Source organism: Myzus persicae, unplaced genomic scaffold, assembly GCF_001856785.1.
Source record: "Myzus persicae strain clone G006 unplaced genomic scaffold, MPER_G0061.0, whole genome shotgun sequence".
NCBI lineage: Eukaryota > Metazoa > Arthropoda > Insecta > Hemiptera > Aphididae > Myzus > Myzus persicae.
Window position 1 is genome coordinate 30,738 of NW_019102538.1, and position 18,621 is coordinate 49,358.

At 29.9% G+C, this 18,621-nt stretch overlaps 3 protein-coding genes across 4 annotated transcripts; 2 read left to right on the forward strand and 1 right to left on the reverse strand.

The window, feature by feature from the left end:
• The first annotated feature begins 1,757 nt into the window (after positions 1-1,757).
• On the forward strand, positions 1,758-2,964 carry LOC111032465. The gene is made up of 4 exons (XM_022312813.1): positions 1,758-1,850; positions 1,952-2,151; positions 2,232-2,435; positions 2,724-2,964. The coding sequence occupies exons 1-4, from the start codon at positions 1,758-1,760 to the stop codon at positions 2,962-2,964; spliced, it is 738 nt and encodes a 245-aa protein (XP_022168505.1).
• Positions 2,965-3,965: 1,001 nt separating this feature from the next.
• On the forward strand, positions 3,966-6,354 carry LOC111032479 (2-(3-amino-3-carboxypropyl)histidine synthase subunit 1). Its single transcript, XM_022312838.1, has 4 exons — positions 3,966-4,777; positions 4,867-5,028; positions 5,641-5,806; positions 5,889-6,354. Exons 1-4 carry the CDS (start codon positions 4,212-4,214, stop codon positions 6,243-6,245), a joined length of 1,251 nt encoding a protein of 416 aa, XP_022168530.1. The 5' UTR covers positions 3,966-4,211; the 3' UTR covers positions 6,246-6,354.
• A 667-nt stretch (positions 6,355-7,021) lies between these two features.
• Positions 7,022-9,410, reverse strand: LOC111032480. Of its 2 annotated transcripts, none has more exons than XM_022312840.1 (3): positions 9,080-9,410; positions 8,903-9,006; positions 7,022-8,336 (listed from the first exon to the last, which is right to left on the reverse strand). In XM_022312840.1, the coding sequence occupies exons 2-3, from the start codon at positions 8,995-8,997 to the stop codon at positions 7,889-7,891; spliced, it is 543 nt and encodes a 180-aa protein (XP_022168532.1). In that variant the 5' UTR covers positions 8,998-9,006; positions 9,080-9,410; the 3' UTR covers positions 7,022-7,888. The 2 variants fall into 2 exon arrangements, with proteins under 2 accessions (XP_022168532.1, XP_022168531.1); XM_022312839.1 differs by having other exon boundaries at positions 7,024-8,336; positions 9,076-9,408.
• Positions 9,411-18,621: the final 9,211 nt, after the last annotated feature.

An 18,621-nucleotide genomic window follows, 5' to 3' on the forward strand; every position in this document is an offset into this window, starting at 1 on the left:
TAATAACTAATGTTGTAAGTAAAATAGAAACATTAGCATTTGAAAATTAAAATAATAAAAATGCAATTATTGTTTCGGGTTTAAGGATTTAAAAACAGAAACTAATTTTGAGGATTTTTCTACACCTAGTCTATTAACTTAACGTTTTGTGGGCAAATCCAAATGATGAAAAAATTATTTCAACTCCTGCAGATGAGGCAACGATTGAATGTAGTCTTTTAGCTATGGTTAGCATTTCCTTTCTTCGGTCAAGTGCTTACCACTCGTATCGGACATCGCCACATCGGTATATCAGTAGTTACAAGTTTTAATTAGTATTAGACAATAAAACAAGAGATTAAAACAGTTTAAATCAGTTTAAAAAATAAAAACTGTTTTGTTGTTTATTTTTAAAAAAAACATGATTTTTACCAATCCTGGCAAAAACAGCTAAAACAATATACAAGTGAATCATATTATTGTATATACTTATCAGTTATCGGTGAAACCCATATTTATTACTTTTTTTTAATACCCTTTTTTCTCCACTGTTTTTCCTGTATAATGGATATTTTTATATTTTTTTTTTTTTATATTTTGCTGCCCTTCCAAAAGTTCTATCCGGGGTTATCCTATTGCCTCAGTTGTAGCAGGTTTTGTGCAATTATATTGTATGTTCAAAACGTTTCATTGCCGTACGTTTTTTTTCCGAAACTTGTTATTTCCAAATGCCCATATGTTAAACGTATTTATAGGATGGATTATATTCTCACAAAAACGTGTTAAAATTGCAATTTAGATATTTAGAATTAACACATAATTATATTAAATTAAATATTTTATCAAATCAGTGAACATTTTGACTTGAAAAAAAAAGACGAGATCATCAACATAAAAATGATTAACATGTTATCAACTGTTTTGATTTAATATAATTTAAAATAGAGGCAACAATGCTAGATAATATGTTATCGAAGAAAATCGAAACACACTCCTGTTAAAAAAGGTGATGACAGACACAAAAAAAACATACATCATTCTAAAATCTATACATTTCAATAAATTTCATGAATCTGAAATGTGTATGAATTGTGTGAATAAACTAGTACTTGAATACCAGTTATACCAAAACCGAAATCGATATCAAAACTAAAGCGAAATGGAAAAACAATACCCAGAATAAAAATTAAAATCGGAAAAAATGTTCTTTTCAGAACAATATACCTTTTAAGATGTTAGAATAGTTTTTAAAAAATATTTTCAATTTTTAAAGCTATGTATTAAAAATTTAAAACCGGGTTTCTAATAAGTAGTTTTTACTTTATACTACTTGCATTTATTTTCCTACTTCATTGGTATTTAATATTTATTTATTTTTATCACCTGAGTAAATATTTAGTATGCAAATTAAATATTCCGTAGTAGCTTTAGGCAACATAACCGTTGTTATACTAATAGGTAAGTGTTCAAATACAGTAGGTTGAATTAGTTTTTGCCAAAAAAATGCATTAAAATTGTATTATTGCGTCTATAAAATATAATACTAGCTAAACTTCAAAAGTTTCATGTACCTTTTAAAAAAAATTAAAAAAATACCCTTTTAAGTACAACTTAAAAATAGCACAATATTCATAAATATTTTCTCGATCGTCGACCGATTTATGGATAATGTTGGGCATAAATCAGAAAATGTGGCTGAAGCAGTGATATCAACTCTTAAAAAGTACAATTTGAATCTTAACTATTTAAGGGGACAGTCATACGACAATGCAAGTAACATGTCGAGTTGTTACTCTGGATTACAAGCTAGAATAAAACTGATAAATCCATTGGCTAAGTTTGTTCCCTGCTCGGCCCATCCATTAAATTTGGTGGGACAAAATGCAGCCAGCTGTTGTACAAAGCTATTCATTTTTTTAACTTTCTTCAAAACTTGTACTCATTCTTTTCAGCATCGACTTATTGTTGAAAGATTTTAAATTCTTCAATCAAAAGATTGTCAGATACGAGGTGGTCTGCAAGAGATGATGCGTGTTATTCATTGAATAAAAATTGGTCGTCTATTGAAAATGCCTTGATTAAGATTGGAGAAAATGAAAAAGAAAAGCCCACTATTCGATGTGAAGCAAATGGTATACTTAAAATACTTAGATCATTAGAAACATCTTTCTGGTCAATTTTTTGGGGAGACATATTACATAGATTTAATACAGTTAGCATAAAACTTCAAAGTGTAAATATTGATTTTTAAGTGTTGTTGTTGAGCTTTTTCAATCATTAATTAATTATGATAGTGATATTCGTACGGACAAAGACTATGAAAATTTTAAAAAAAATGCTATTGAAAAATGTGGTATTGTAAACTTCAGAAATACTCAAAAACGACAAAAAAAAATTAAAAAATTTAGTGATGACAGTTCAACACAAAATATTGTCACTGATTTTAAAGTTTTAAGGTAAATACATATTTTTTTATATTAGATCAATTGAAGTCAGAATTGTTAAAAAGAAAAATTGCTTATGATGACAATTAAAAAAATTATTACTTTTTTTTTAATTTAACTAAAATGACAGCAGCAGACATAAGATTATCTGTCAAGCTTTTAAGAAATTAATACAAAACAGATTTGGGAACTTCATTTTCTAACGAATGTATTCATTTTGGTAGTTATTTAAAATCTATTTCCAATTCTCCTCAAAGTATTCAAGACATGTTAATGTTTATAAGAAAAAATGATTTGAAGGATCTTTCCTTATGTGGATATTGCCTTACGAATATTATTATGTACTCCAGTTACTAACTGTTCTACTGAGAGATCATTTTCAGCCCTAAAACGCATTAAATCTTACTTAAGGTCAAACATAGGTGAAGAAAGACTATCTGCATTAGCGATTATGAATATTGAATCTGATATCACTACAACAATAAATTATGATGATATTATTCAGAAATTTGCTCAAGATCGTGCACGAAGAAAAATATGAAACAGTTTTTAAGTATTATTTGTTGAAGTGTATTTATAATTGTTTTAAATATATTTATATTTATTATCCAAAAACATATTTATATTAAATGTATACTTCTTTGGGGGTGGGGGGAAGGGTTAGAATGTTGCCCCAGGGCGCTTAATGTCTAAATGCACCACTGTGGATACTACACGGTAGATCCATAATCGAGTAATGATCTAACAAAGGAACAGTATAGCGATTTTAACGCTAAAGGATTGATGAAGTCTTTACAGCTGCGATTTATGAAGCCTGGCATTGAAGAGGCTTTATTTTGGATTTGAAAATAGTGATCATTAAACAAAAGGGATGGGTCAAAAATAAATTTCTAAAATAGCCTTTTCTTATTTAATTATTTGTGGCATGTCGCATCATTTAGAATACACTCTCCCAAAGTGTTGCTTTAGTTGCCATGTTGTTAATTGTGAAGAACACAATAAATATTTGACAAAAAGTATTGTATGTTTTTTATTACAATGCGTATGCATTTTGTTGTAAAACATTCTAACTATAATGAAACTATAAAAAAGGAAAAGACCAAATACAGTAGAAAAGTATCAAAACTTCAATTTTTGTATAATTTATATACCCATATAGTATGTTATATATGTTTTACTTATCAATTACCTATATGTATTAATGTATTATATATTATTTATCATTATCATATTTTGGCGTTAGTAAAGTTAGTATTTTGACTCGTAGTCACTACAGAATATTTTTAACTTTTTTAATACTCAAAACCTTTTGAATTTTAACTGTACATTTAGGTGTACTTTAGCAACTTTAACACATGGAGGTAAATAGGTAATGAATAATAATTCATCATATTTAATTAAAATTCAAAAAGTCAAAAAGAATGTAGCCCTTCTATCGAACGACACGCTCCTGGTGGCAGAATAACCTTGCGTCTCTAACTCTAGTCGGTCCATATTTTATTTCGGAGTTAGATCCTCATCTCTAATCTTCGAATATTCATAATTATGATACCGATATTGGATAATCAGTAATCGGATAATATATTATTAAGTAAGTTGTTCACTAATTGTGCACATTGTTAAAATATTCAAAGAATTTAATGATTTATTTGATATTCAAAAGAGTTGAATTTGAATGAGTTAATATTATCATTTTTAAATATTTATGTTCTTAAGTATTTACGAACGAATATGGACATAGATGGTTTACTTTTATGACGCATCTGCATATTAATTGAATCATTGATCATGTCTGATGCCGTTGTCGTAAAGGCTAAAACCGAACGGAAGGTGTTCAGACCATCAGCCAAAGTGCTGAACAAAATACCCGATGAGATTACCAATGATCCTGAGCTGATCGCCGCTATACAATCGTTACCACCTAACTACAACTTTGAATTGCCGAAGACCATATGGCGACTACGTCAAATGCAAGCCAAACGCGTTGCATTGCAAATGCCTGAAGGCCTGACCATGTTTGCTGTACAGTTGTGTGACATTATTGAAAGGTTCACTGGTGCAGACACGGTAATTATGGGCGATGTTACTTATGGCGCATGTTGTGTTGACGATTTCACAGCCAAAGCGCTTGGTGTCGACCTTTTAGTACACTATGGCCACAGTTGCCTCATTCCTGTCGATCAAACTGAAGGGGTCAAAGTGCTTTATGTTTTTGTTGACATCAAGATTGATGCTATTCACCTCATTGAAACTGTGAAATTGAACTTTACAAAACAACAGAGACTATTGTTTGTAAGCACTGTTCAGTTTGTCACCACTTTGCAAGGATTGATTAATAAATTGAAAACAGACGGGTTAGTAGCTGAACGTTATGATTGTCGTTCTAATTGACACTTTGTAAATACGGACAAGATTTTTCTATTTTCACAATTTTTCTATTTAGTTATTGTGTAAAAGTTCCTCAAGAAAAACCACTGTCACCCGGAGAAATTTTGGGATGTACCTCACCCAAGGTTTCAGATGCCGATTGTTTGATTTATCTAGGTGATGGTCGTTTCCATTTAGAATCTATAATGATAGCTAATCCTGAACTTGCTGCATACAGGTAAACAAGTATGGCTAGATTTGTTTAATTTTTTTTTATAATGACATATTTTTTGACATTTCAAATTAAATCCAAAATTATTAGGTATTTCTTCCTAAGCTTATACAATTTGTGGTCCATCAATTATTATGAATTTAAATAAATATGTTAAACACATAATATAATTTTTAATATATAAAATTAAATCATAAGTAAATAATTATTATTACTAAAAATGTTAATGATCAATTGATAATGATTATTGTCATATAATATAAATATGCAATAAATTATATTTTAAATAGTATTTAAGTCCTTGTACCTGGCAAAGGATATTTATAGGTAATTTCAAATAAATACTTAGAATATTTAACTATTATATTATTAAATAATATTAAACTAATATTGAAACTCTAACAAAATGTAAATTCATGTAGCACTAATAGCCAAGCTATGAAACTTCAAATCAAAATAAAGACCGATTGAAAAAAATAAGAAAAATAAATTATCTATTTTAATTTTTCATTCCATATTTTCATATTATGTAGTTATAAAATTAGATATTATTATATAAGATATTAAATTCAATAAGCATTAATACAATATTGTTTGTGACATGCTCATTAATTTTAGGTATGACCCATATGAAAAAAAATTGACCAGAGAGTACTATGATCATGATGTCATGAAAGATACACGGCTTAAAGCAATTGAACGAGCTAAAGATGCCAAAACGTTTGGTTTGATTTTAGGCACTCTAGGAAGACAAGGAAGTACAAAAGTTTTGGATTATTTTCATGTATGTTTAATATTTAAATGTAGTTATTGTTTGTAAATGTATGTAATAATAGTCAGTTTGTAATGTACTGTTTTGTTTTTAGGATCAAATGAAATCACATTTGAAAAACTCTGTGACTATTCTTTTATCAGAAATATTTCCACAAAAGTTATCTTTTTTTGGAGACACAGTTGACGCTTGGATACAGATTGCGTGCCCTCGGTTATCTATCGATTGGGGCACTGCATTTGAAAAACCATTTCTGTCGCCTTATGAGGGTGCTGTAGTCATGAATCAAATCGATTTCAATTGCAAAGAAAGTTATCCAATGGATTATTACAGTAATAACAGTTTAGGCGCTTGGACACCAAATTATAGACCAGCCAATGGTTGTTGTGGGAAATGTGCAAATGGTTCAAAAAGTGATGCACAAAAAATAGGGTGTTCAAATAGTCAGTGATTGATTGGTTTCTTTTTATGAGCTTCAATGCATTTTTTTACTGCCTGTTTATATAAATAATTATATTTTTTAGTTGAATTTTATTTAAATAAATTTCTGACAACAGTACTGTATGATTTTTATTGAGCATGTCCTAAAAAAGATAAATTATAATATATGAAATACTTGGCATTAAGCTGTGACTGAATAATGTATTTATGATACACATTTCACAATATTTTAAATAACTGAAGATGACTTATATAATTGGTCAATAGTTTTATTTTTTTATTTTAAAAAGATAGCAAATTATAACAAACAATTAATAAATCTTATTAATTTAAAAATTTACGTTTGCATGACCAATCAATTTTAATTGATTTAAATAATAATCATCTGTAGAATCATATGCATTCAAGTTAACACAAGATTGCCTACACATATTAATTTGACAAATAAGTAATTATTACCCTCTCCAGAAAAAAAATACTCAATAAAATATTTTAGTAGATAAATAAAACATATAATAAGTACGTATATCAATTTTGAAATAGAATAACTTTTAGGTAATAAGACTAAAATTAATTTGGTTTGGTTGTTTGAATTAAAATAAAAACAATGTTTTATAATTAAAAGTATACAACATTATATTAATAAATTCTAAAAAATTTAAAGCTTATTAATAGTATGATTAAAAATTATTTATGTAAAATGAATAAAAAATAAAATATTTTTACAAGAAAAATAATAAACTAAAATTTCAACATAACATTTTATTTTGTCAATTGAAATAAAAATTATTACAATGAAAAGTTTGATCAATTATTACATTTATAAAATAAAATCTTTCTACCCGTGTCATGGTATTTTGCAAACATTTTATATCCAATAATCATTTATAATTAAGGTGATAACTAATATTTATTAATTTCTGTAAAATACATTTTATGTAACTCTATTAAAATTTAAAATAAATACAAATTTTTTCTATATTTAATAAAATTTAAAAAACATACAATTTAAATTTATGTATATGGCTAATGAAAAATAATTTCTTTAACTATTTTGTTATTCTGAAAATGCTGGTTTTATTTATACAACATAATACATTGTACTAATTACTAAGTATATTAAATGTGCAGTTTGTTTTACAATTTAATTAGAAAATAATTAATGGAAAATATATGTGAATAAAATATGAAATGTTTGTATAATTTTAATTAGTTAACTATATGTACTTGAGAAATTTAATTCTAAATTAATCATCGAATAAACTAATTAAAGATGTATATTTAATTTTTATTCTTACAACCAAACTATTTTAGTAAAAAATTGTTGAGAATACACACTTGACTATCAGTATGTTACATAATGAATAGTAATGAAGTATAAGTAATTTACTTCCTTGTACACATCATATGATTATTCAAAAAATGACTATATAATTATACTGTTACATGACTTGGCTTTTAAAAACAAACATTGACAACAATTCATATCTATACATTTAAATCAGTATATTCAATTGTTATAATATTATGTATAACAATTGAATATTATTGATTACAACAAGTTATTATTATAATTTTTTAAGTTAGTAAAAGTTTTACCTAAAAGACAAAAAAACAGAATAACAATAAATGATCCATAATTTATGTATATGTTTAATTGTACATCAGTTCAGCCATGTCAGACATTTTTTTAGGAATGTGTACTAGATCTTCAAAATAACTGGCCAACTCGTCAATTGTTACATCATCCGTGCATGGTATGACATTAGTACACTCGTTACTATTGTTGTTATTGTTCAGTGATAATTCTGATAGAAATTCATCATCGGTTGACCATTTTCGATTTAATTGTTTACGGTTAAACCTTCGATTGACAGGTACAGGAGATGCTGCTGCATATTGTTGCTTACATCTCTCTACTCTGTTTAACTTAGGAGGCCTTAGTATACAATCTTTTGATGACAATTCAGTATTTTGTTTTTGAGGATATGCACAGGTTAGTGATTTTGTATTCATGCAACGGCATATTACACAACCAGTTGGATATAGTTCTTTGTTATCATTGTCCTTTTCCGCACTGTTTCCAGGATATTTATGAGGCCTAAAAATGTAATTAATTTTTGTATAAAAATCTAATTAATATATCAACTACATACCTAAATATTTAACCATTTTATAATCAAACATATTCTTATTTTTGTTTAGAAGCTTAATTTAAATAGGCAAGTATTAATAGGATTAGATAATTGTATGTTAAATTCATAAAAACATAATAACATAGTAAATATATACACATAAATAAATATACTTTGATTATTGGCTAATTCAGACCCTTGACAATAAATGAAAATAAATGTTTCTATTTATGTGTCCAATCTATTTTCTACTTTCACAAAGAAGTTGATTTGGAGGGTGCCCCCTCCCAACAATCATAATATAATAATAACACTGAGGTCAAAACCATTTATTTAAATGAACCAAAGTAAACACAATAATCAGATAAATACATATCAACATTTGTGAATTGCAATGGAAAGGCAATAAGTGATAAATAAAATTATGTCCAGCCGTGTCTAACCACCTTTGTAATAATGAATGTGTGTATGTAAATAAACAAAAACAGTGACATTTCCCGAAAATCAGCTGTACAATAATTACAATATTTACCTGGTGGGGTCGATTTCTAAATTGTCGAGGCTGAAAGACAACAGATGAGTTTCGGAATCTGTCATCCCTTTTGTATTTTCTAGCAGAGTTGCCATCTTCTCATCCTATCGAAACAAAAAACCATACACGTCAAACAAATATCCGGGTTACTGGAGTAGTTGTCATCGTCTTACCTACGCTTGGTCAAAATTGATAAATGCGCAATTGTTTTTCCCGGTCCAAACAACACTCTGGAGTCGTATCGCTTACGGTGAGCGTTGTTGGAAGGCTCAAATAATTTGGTGCTTACGACAGAGTAACAGAATATCGAATCCTGTGGATTTGTTCAATGTAGGTTTGATTAAAAATTCTTCCTCATTTGTAAACAGTAAATAATAATCACAACAGTTTTTACGTTGTTTTTGTGCGCACTAGTCACTAATCTTTTATTCGTCATTAAATTATAATCAAAACAAACAGCACAGGCGTCAGTCATACCACAGACCAAATTAAAGAGACATACAAATATTGAAATACCTAATCAGCTGATCGGTGTGTTAAGTTTGTTTACATTTTTTAGGTTGGCCTACGCCAAGGTTTACTGATTATATGCAAAAGGTAGATAAGATAAATATGTTTATTATCAGCAAATACTATTATAGATTAGTAAAGTTATCAGCTATGGCCTTCGTCGTGAATTATAATTTATTTAGGATTAATGAATATACACTACACAGTCACTTGTGAAAAAAACCTTTACGGCTTTACCCCAAGAAGTGGCAAGAGCACTGAACTGCTCGTAATCACGGATTTACCTGTTTTCCGCAAAATAGTTCCAAACTATGTATAAGTAAATTTGTTTAAATTCAATGATTGCAAATATACAATTTTGTTTATGGAAACAACAGTTTTTATTTATTAACCTATTAATGAAACATGTTACATGTACCTAATTCAGTTGGGCTAACACTCCAACTGCTTAACTATATTATTAATTCACCTTTAAAATGAAGTGGTTCGTAGTATAATTACGCTCGCTGTATAGTGTTACCTATGTCTTATGTGATGAGTGCTGCACGCACACGCAATAGTACTATTTTAGCAAATTTGAAACGGTTATGCCATCTTAAACGTTTCCGTAAAACAATTTTTACACCATCGTCTTAAGCATAAAAAACAATTAAGAACTTAAAAAAGAAATTGAAAATCGTTAGGCGGCACTGTTTAGTCACCGTTTTAAGGAATAAAAAATAGGCAATTTCCATGTATTGATGCATATAGCATATTGCATGCTGATTGCCGATCTTGTAAGACGCGAATGCGTAATAAACTAATAACTAATAATTATTGATCATGTGTATGTGTGTGACTGTAGTCTAAAAGAAATAGCGGAATGCTCCCGCAAGCACATGTACAAGTCAGCGTGCCGGTTGTGCGTTATGCGAGTGAACGGTAAACAATTTAAGGTCCCCAAGGCCCACATACTGCAGCGGTACCGGTAAAATGAGTCCGTTTGCCCCCTACCAGGCCTACCACTTCAGTGTGTGTGGACCTTTATGCTAATTTGCAAGGCTGGGAGAGTTACGAAGTCTTTTAAGCTCGTTAAGTTAATATAAGAAGAAGTAAGTGAAGCGGTTGCATCAGGTATAGGGCATAGGGTAATCGTAATTCTTAAATTCATAATAAATGTATACCTAGAAATCAATATCATATAACTTGTGTTGTCATATCAAAAAATTAAATTAATTATTATTGTATATATTATCGTGTACCTAACTATGGGTATAATGAAATGTATTATATATATAAATTAATTATTATGTATTCCCCTCTTAGATATAATTATTTATATGTATATTAATTAAAACAAATATAAATATTTAGTAAAAATGTAAATGCATTATTAACGATTATTTTTACTTAAATAATTAAAAATTAGTCATTCAATGATGTTTCGTCGTTAACAGGTTTTATTAATTTACATTTTACATGACTTTTGTATTCATAATATCGTTTACAATTTTATGATTTAGATTGAACTCTTTTTTGTATAAGTCATAGACCTTTCCCATCTCTCAACTCTGCAGGACTTTGAAGTTTTCCAAAGTCTGTTTCAGGGCTCGAGCTCAGTTTCGGCAGTTTATTTTGTAGACTCTAAAAACGGACCAGTTATAAAATATTAAAATAGCCCTTGAATTGATGATGTGTATATCAACTGTTCACAATAACCGAGGTAATTTACATAAATAGTACACGAATCCGGTCGGAACATAGAATTTTCGATAACAATGTACAATTGTTAATAACATTAAACATGATTATAATAAGCTGCGATGTTCACTGCATGTCTGCATATCCAAACGTCGGATTTCATGTTAATCCTACTAGATAATATATTTAAAGATTTTGGAAGACAAGGATAAGTGTAAATATAATAAATATACCTAAATATATGCATGGACACTTTTCAGGGTGGCATTGGCTTAATATTATAGCATCAGTATTGACGCCAACAATTAAAAAAAAAAACAATAAAGCGTTTAACATGATAACTAAAATAAAAAAGCGTGCAGCTATCCTCCCCCAAAACCTAATCAGATATGGGATATGCAATAAAAATATTTACCGTAAAATAGAAAGCAATTTCTAAGATTTCATCTAAATAACCCCCCCCCCACCCCACCAAGAAAAAAAATTAAAATTAAAAATGTAGATCATTTTAATGCCTTTACCTAGCTGTATGTTTATCAATACTGCAGACATGGTGGTGTCCTTATCGCCCTTTCTCGACTGAAAAAACCGTCCATATCATTATGATAATACGATAAAATAAATAAATAATAATATGTAGATATACGATAAACACGAGGATAAACAGCTATACCTTCTACGAGCTATTACGTTTCGATTTCGAAAACCTGCTCAAGAAATTGTAAATACGCATTAATATTATACATGAAGGTAGGTACGTCATTAAAATAATATTATTACTTCGGTCATTATTTTGTGGTAACATCATTGACAATAGCTTGCAATAATTACACACTTGTAGTTTGTTTAAGTTTGTTTTTTTTTGTAGTTTGTTTATTTGAATTAAGATGAGTTCCGATGAACGAATGGAATCGAAAATTACCCTAAAAATAACAAATTTTTTTGCTCCACACTGAAGAAAGCAAAGATAAATGAAGTAACGAATATATCAAAAAATAAAAATGTGAGGTATAAAAAATTAATAATATTATACTCAGTTGAATTCTATTTGGCTTCTGGTATCAATGTATCATATGGCTTACTAAATTCTAATAAGAATAAAGTAGTAGATATAATGTTATCTATTATACATTTTAATGAAAAAAACATATAATATAACTATATAAGTAATAGCCAATAGGTTAATAGGTAATGTATCTATAATATTATTTTATTGACAATTCAGTATAGCCGTATGCCCATATACCGTACCTATAGGTAATATAACCAAAATTAAATATTTGATAATAAAAAAATTTAAAAACTGAAGTTAGTTTAAACGCCGAAGCGTAACGATTAAAAATATTTTTGGGGTGCATACAAATTTTATTAGTGCGTATACCCATAAATATATTTACCAATACACCACTGGTTACGTTGTTGAAGTTTTAAGGTGACAAAAATGAATTGCTCAAAATATTAAGACACACTGATTATTACTCGTTGTAAGGAGTCCTGCCGGCTGCAGTTGTCACTCACACTTCACAGGATTCGGTATAGAGAGGTTGTTTGTTGTTACCATGTTGGATGGTGCGCATACACTGTCTAAGTGACGAAACGGTTATGCTGACCGGAGAGTGGTAAGGGACTTAATCAAAGGACTGTACTGCGCACCCGAGAGGTAGATTTCTCTTCGGCAGCAAGGACTTTTTTTACCATACCCTTTTCTCTGGCAGCGTATAAAAAAGGAAGCACTCTCAAGTCGTCACCGTTATCTGCCATACAATTGTTTTATTGGGGTTTTTATATTTCCAATTTCTATACGTGCGAAAGTCTGGCCGTTATTTATTAGTATGGTACATTTTATTTTATTTCTATAATGATGTGTGAGCATATCATTAGAAAATAAAAAATATTAGGTACATACAATTTCAAAAAGTAGTGTCCAACATTAGCATATTAGCATTAGTTATCTAAATGTGAAAACATAACATTTCACAGTGTTATGCAGTATTTTTGAAAATAGAAGTTTTCATACAAATTTTTTCAAAATTAATCATTTTTAAAGATTTTAAAATTGTTTTTTTCTAATGTTTTTAAGTAAGTTTTTGAAAAAAAAGGATTTTCATAAATAAAAGTTGATTAGGAGGTACATATACTATAAGACGCTTCGAGATGATTGTGAAAAAAAAAATCATCATGAGTATAATTCCGATTACAATATGTTATACTGGACGCTGATAAACGGGTTGAAGTAGCAACTGTTCAATATAAAATATTTATATTAATAACATATTTTATACTGATTTAAAAGTTAAAACAATAATATGTGTGTGTGGCACGGTCTGGCTTCAGATACAAAACATGATCTGAGGGACAGTATCGGCCGGTGCCACTACTTCCTGGATGGATAACTCCGGGTTCTTATTGACAAATCCTTTTCACACATACAAGTGTTACAAATAAGCCATGTCCTCCTTCACAGTTGAAAACCTACTAAAAGTAGCCACCTAACAGCCTATGTTGCCTCGGGTTAATTAATAAAAAAAAAATTAATATTTGTTTTACCCGGCGTATAGTATAGGCAAAATAGGTACATTACTGCAGTGTTTAAAATTTTCCATAATAAATTGCATTTTAGATCTTCTCCACTGCGTTCGGAGAGAGAATATGGTTGACAAAACGTGTGTATCTTACTGTAAAAACTCAATCCTCAGCACCAATCGTATGCACGAAGTAATCACATTCTCTTGGTGAATGGAGTATACGTATGATACATAATGTATCCAATATTGTGTAAACAGACAAATACGAGAATAGAATTTAAAAAAATAATGGGTAAGTCTATATAAAATATTTAAATTATAAACAAATTTATAAAAAAATCATTACATTAATTCTATAATACTATTAAAGTGTCGTTTAAAGCTTAGAATGACCTCATGTGCTAGTCCTACTACTCAATGAGTAACAGCAGTGTTAGGGGTGGTTTCCATTCATATGTATGAATAAATGAAAATGGAACTATTCTTCGGAAATGTAGTATTAGATTTTTTTTTTAACTTAATTCTGCCCAGCTGTATCGGTGTTTACTGTAAAAATAATATACATTCGTCAAGCTGAATTTGAAAGAGTAGGTACAAATAAAATGTGGAAGCCACCACAGAGATTATTTTCAATGGGAAATACATGTTTATTCAAAACAAACAAAATGTCTAATGGAAAACTTAAATGTTTATTATACTACACATTGTACAGACGATAACATATCATATGTATATTAATTATAATAATGTACACATATATTTAACTAGTTATCGACAGTCTTAACAAAAATAACAATGAACCTGAAGTGCCTATTATGTTATGCATCTGTGGTGGTTTGATTACAATAGGTAAAATTAAGTAATTTCACATCTATGTTCCTTCAATATGTTTATAAAATAAATTTAATTTATTGACATGTTCAAAGTATTTTTTAATTTGAAGGTATTATAACTGTAACAAATCAAACTGATTGCCGAATATCGAACAAAATATCGAATTGTAAGTATTATACCAACATAGTAGAGTACTAATTATCTATGCTTATAGACTTACTCCCTATAAACTTATCAACAGGAAATATATATATTTAACTAGTTTTTATCGAAAGTCTTAACAAAAATAACAATGAACCTGAAGTGGACAGTGACCAGGAACGGAGCTCCCACCAAAAATAGGATACAGGTACTTGGCGGCTGTAGGTGCTCATATTATTAAAGAATTCATCAGAATCACCAACCCCGGGATATAGATGAATGTGAACATATCGGTGGCCCAGACAATCGCGTAGACGAAAATGCTGCAGCGTATTAGGCTGTTGGTCGTGAAGTGCTGTTCTGGGTATTCTAACCAGTGCGCGGAGGTCCGAAACATACGACGAATGGAGCGAGCAACGGCTCGGAACGCGTACATCGAGTGTGCAACAACCATGACCGTGGCGACAAATGAGATCACGACCCGACAGTACTTGAAGGTCGACATCGTGATGGCTCCGAGCAAGTTGACCCAGATAGCGACTTCTTTTATGCATTTCAGTAAAGTGAACGTGATGAAGCAGCAGTTGCCTAGGACCATCAGGATTAAGATGAGCTGGAAGGCTGCTGACAAAAACCACATCACCTTTTCCGATAAATCACGATTGGCTCTGGCGGGACGGAGGCAATAGACGTCGACGAAGACACGTCCGAACCAGGTGAAGATCATAATGGTCTCGGTCCACATTAGAAGCAGCTCGTACACGAAAACTTTGCCAAACAAAAATGCCGATCCGAGCCAGGCGTGACCGAGTGTGTCTGGATGACGATTGTCCAGCGACGACGGCAACTCAAAAAAGCTGCTCATGACTTTATTCAAGCACTTGAACATCGTGTGATCTACAACTGTGGTGTCTTATGCCGTATTGTGTTGAAACGATTTTTAGTTTAACGAGAATATTTCAAAATGCAAAATTATTTCGCTACGAAAAACATAACTTCTTTAAATGATAAATAAACATTTGTGGTAGCCTTGACAACAAAACTGAAATAGTAGAGGTTATAACTATGTAAGTAACTATATAACTAGTCGGGGTTTGACCGAAATAAATGTTGCGATGATGTGTGCGATACCTACATTCGCATAAAAACATATTTATTTAACAAATATATCTTAAATATTATGATTTATGGTTGACCCACATTTTGGATCATTACCTACAATAAACTGGTGAATTCTCTCGCGATTCAACTTTTCCTCTTTTTTTAAAGCGTCGATAAATTTCCAAATAATTGATAAACTACATTTAAAATTGATTTAAATGAATTATGCCATCCTTCAATGGCATTGTTGGTCCTTGGTATGTCATCTTTAATCAAACCATAACAGTTCCATAATTTTTTTGGAAACTTTGGGGATTTTTGTTGCCTGTTACGACTAATACGACCTATCCATGTGTCTTCAAAATAGTCTAAGAGAGGTGTCAATATTGTTTCATGTTCTTTATAAAAATCAGTTTGTAATAGGTCTTCGAATGCAGAAATAACAGACTCTGGTGGAACATATGCTAATGCATTTTAATATTTAATGCAAACTCGGAATTTTCACAGTATTTTACGGCAAGTCCCGTGTTTTGAATATGTCTCCATATAGATTGACAAAAGTGGAAAAAACATCCATTTATTTCCAGTATAATATTATAAAGCGCTTAATTGTCGCAGCGCTCAATTGTCTTCGCTCAATTGTCGGGACACCAATTGAGACATAATAATTTGAGACAACGGTTATATTTGAACTCCGTTGGTGTTGGAACACTTAGAACTTAAACAGTCGAGATATCTTAAGAATTTTAAGCAAGTTTATGTTTAACATGATAGGAAAACAGAAGCTTAAGTTGAAATATGACCTCAAACATAGTTAAGTACTTCAAAGTAAACAACAATAATGAAGTATTCATTTTTTTAGTTTTGAATTAGAATGATAAAATATTAAAACGAAATTTTAAAGCGTTTAATTTTAATCTGTTTTTATGACACCTAACCTATAGTCCTATATTCTTATATAGGCATGTGTGGTCGCGTAGACTTAAATCGCAGATGCAGTATGCAGAATAAAGTGGCTCGTCTTTATACAATCGACGAAATCAATTTTATACTCCAACATTTTTAAAAACAAACTAAATTAGTTTTTACCGTTCAACCGTTCCTAAATGGCTACATTTATGTCAGCTAGCATTTATTTACAGAATTTACCATTTTTATTTCATGAAAAAAAGTGATTGTTTATGCGAAGTCACTATTCACTTTGCTAGTAATATATTTTATATTCAAGTTTACTTCAACCACATAGACGGGAAAGTAGTTGGTGTCTTTATATTGTGTAGGTACCTATGTGATTGTTTTTTTCACAAAGAGTAGGTAACACATTATACATAAAAAGTTATTTTTAAAAATGAAATAAAATTTAAAATAAATAAATATTGATGGGCCGGTGGTAGATAGAGGGACAGCGTAGAAAATTGTTGACTAATGATTACTTAAATAATAAGTTAATCAAATGTTCAAAGGATTCAACGCGATAAAGCTATTGAAATCGAACCATTTTTAAGGGGTTAGATTTAGGAAATTTTCTATATCCATCGTGATTGATGTTTGATTATGTATAATATAGTAACTGATCATTAGTGTGCATGAGTTACCCGAACGCTTAATGTAATTAAAAATAAACTAAGGCTAAGATTCATAGAAATCCTCAACGTACATATTATGAGCAGTCAAACGTCACTATATTTTGCGATAAAATAAGTTTCAACATGCAAGTCCCAAAAAGCAGATGAAAAAGTCACCCAGTGCTAAAACCCCAATTTTAATTTTGAAAACATGTTGGAATTCTATATTCTCTTTACTATAGTGTATGTCGGGAATGGACTTTCGATTTGTTGAACTGTTGAATAACAGAATAAGTATATTGAGTAATGAGTATTCGTTTCCTTCAAGACACAGCCAAGAAGCGAATAATATGTTCAAATATTTTTTTCCTTCCGCTTATTGATCTAAATCCACGACAAAATAACCCGCTTTTAACAGCCTTAGGAGGACGCTACACCCGCATGTGTTGTTTTGGTCTTACAAATGTACAACATAGTGAAGATTGATACCACTGAGAACCACTCAGGTTATAGTGAAGGGTAGACTTAAGATTTTAAGACTCCTCTATAAACAATATAGTTGAGGACATTATGTGTGAAATATTGTTATTGTAAATTTTTTTTTACTTACACAAAAAAGTGCTCATTGTTTCAAAATTCAAAATTTTTGTGTTTTTCAAACTTGAATAACATTTTTGTAGCTCCGATATCGAAAAAATAAAAACGGTATTTCACAGTCAAAGTAGGTACTAAATGTAGTGAAAATTTCGTTTCTTAGGTATTACCGTATAATCATCTCTGTTCTTTTCCGAGCAAAACAGTTTTTGGTATGTTTTACATTTGTAAGACGGAAATAGCAAACTCGGGTGTAATGTCCTCTTAATGGGAAAAAGATGTTATCATGCATCTAATAAATATGTCGCCTGTGTTCAAAAATATTGATACAATTCAAAACACGAATGAAGCAACACAATCACAAGTTTAAGTATCACAAAATGTGGAACCATTTGGAATCGAAACTTCTAAGTCACCAGGAACATTTTCGATGCCGCCGTACGTGCAAAAATTGTATAATTGAAAAAAAATTGTAACAATTGTTTTTTATAATAATGATATTTTTTATTATATTTACAATCGCCGGGTGAAAATTTTCCATTTGTTTGCCCCTCTAAACTTTATAAGCAATAAATAAGTTTTAGCCATTCAAAGCAGTGGTGGGGAAACTACTGCCCATTCAAGTTTATTAACAATAGTTTGTTACAGAAAAAGAAAAATTAAAATAATTATAGCTTGCCAGAACATAAAAATAGTTTATGCCATTAGTAGCTAATGGCTGAAGTTGTAACTTTCACAGAAAGGAGATGAACAAATTAAAATATTTAAA

Bases quoted from the DNA above. Each gene is read 5' to 3' on its own strand.
- LOC111032480 (XM_022312840.1), bottom strand. From the start codon at position 8,997: ATGGCAACTCTGCTAGAAAATACAAAAGGGATGACAGATTCCGAAACT. The intron at 8,337-8,902 runs GTAAATATTGTA...TTACATTTTTAG, and splicing joins TTAGAAATCGACCCCACCAG to GCCTCATAAATATCCTGGAA.
- LOC111032465 (XM_022312813.1), top strand. From the start codon at position 1,758: ATGTCGAGTTGTTACTCTGGATTACAAGCTAGAATAAAACTGATAAAT. The intron at 2,152-2,231 runs GTCAATTTTTTG...TTGATTTTTAAG, and splicing joins TCATTAGAAACATCTTTCTG to TGTTGTTGTTGAGCTTTTTC. The intron at 2,436-2,723 runs GTAAATACATAT...AATGATTTGAAG, and splicing joins ACTGATTTTAAAGTTTTAAG to GATCTTTCCTTATGTGGATA.
- LOC111032479 (XM_022312838.1), top strand. From the start codon at position 4,212: ATGTCTGATGCCGTTGTCGTAAAGGCTAAAACCGAACGGAAGGTGTTC. The intron at 4,778-4,866 runs GTTAGTAGCTGA...TTTTCTATTTAG, and splicing joins AATAAATTGAAAACAGACGG to TTATTGTGTAAAAGTTCCTC. The intron at 5,029-5,640 runs GTAAACAAGTAT...CATTAATTTTAG, and splicing joins CCTGAACTTGCTGCATACAG to GTATGACCCATATGAAAAAA.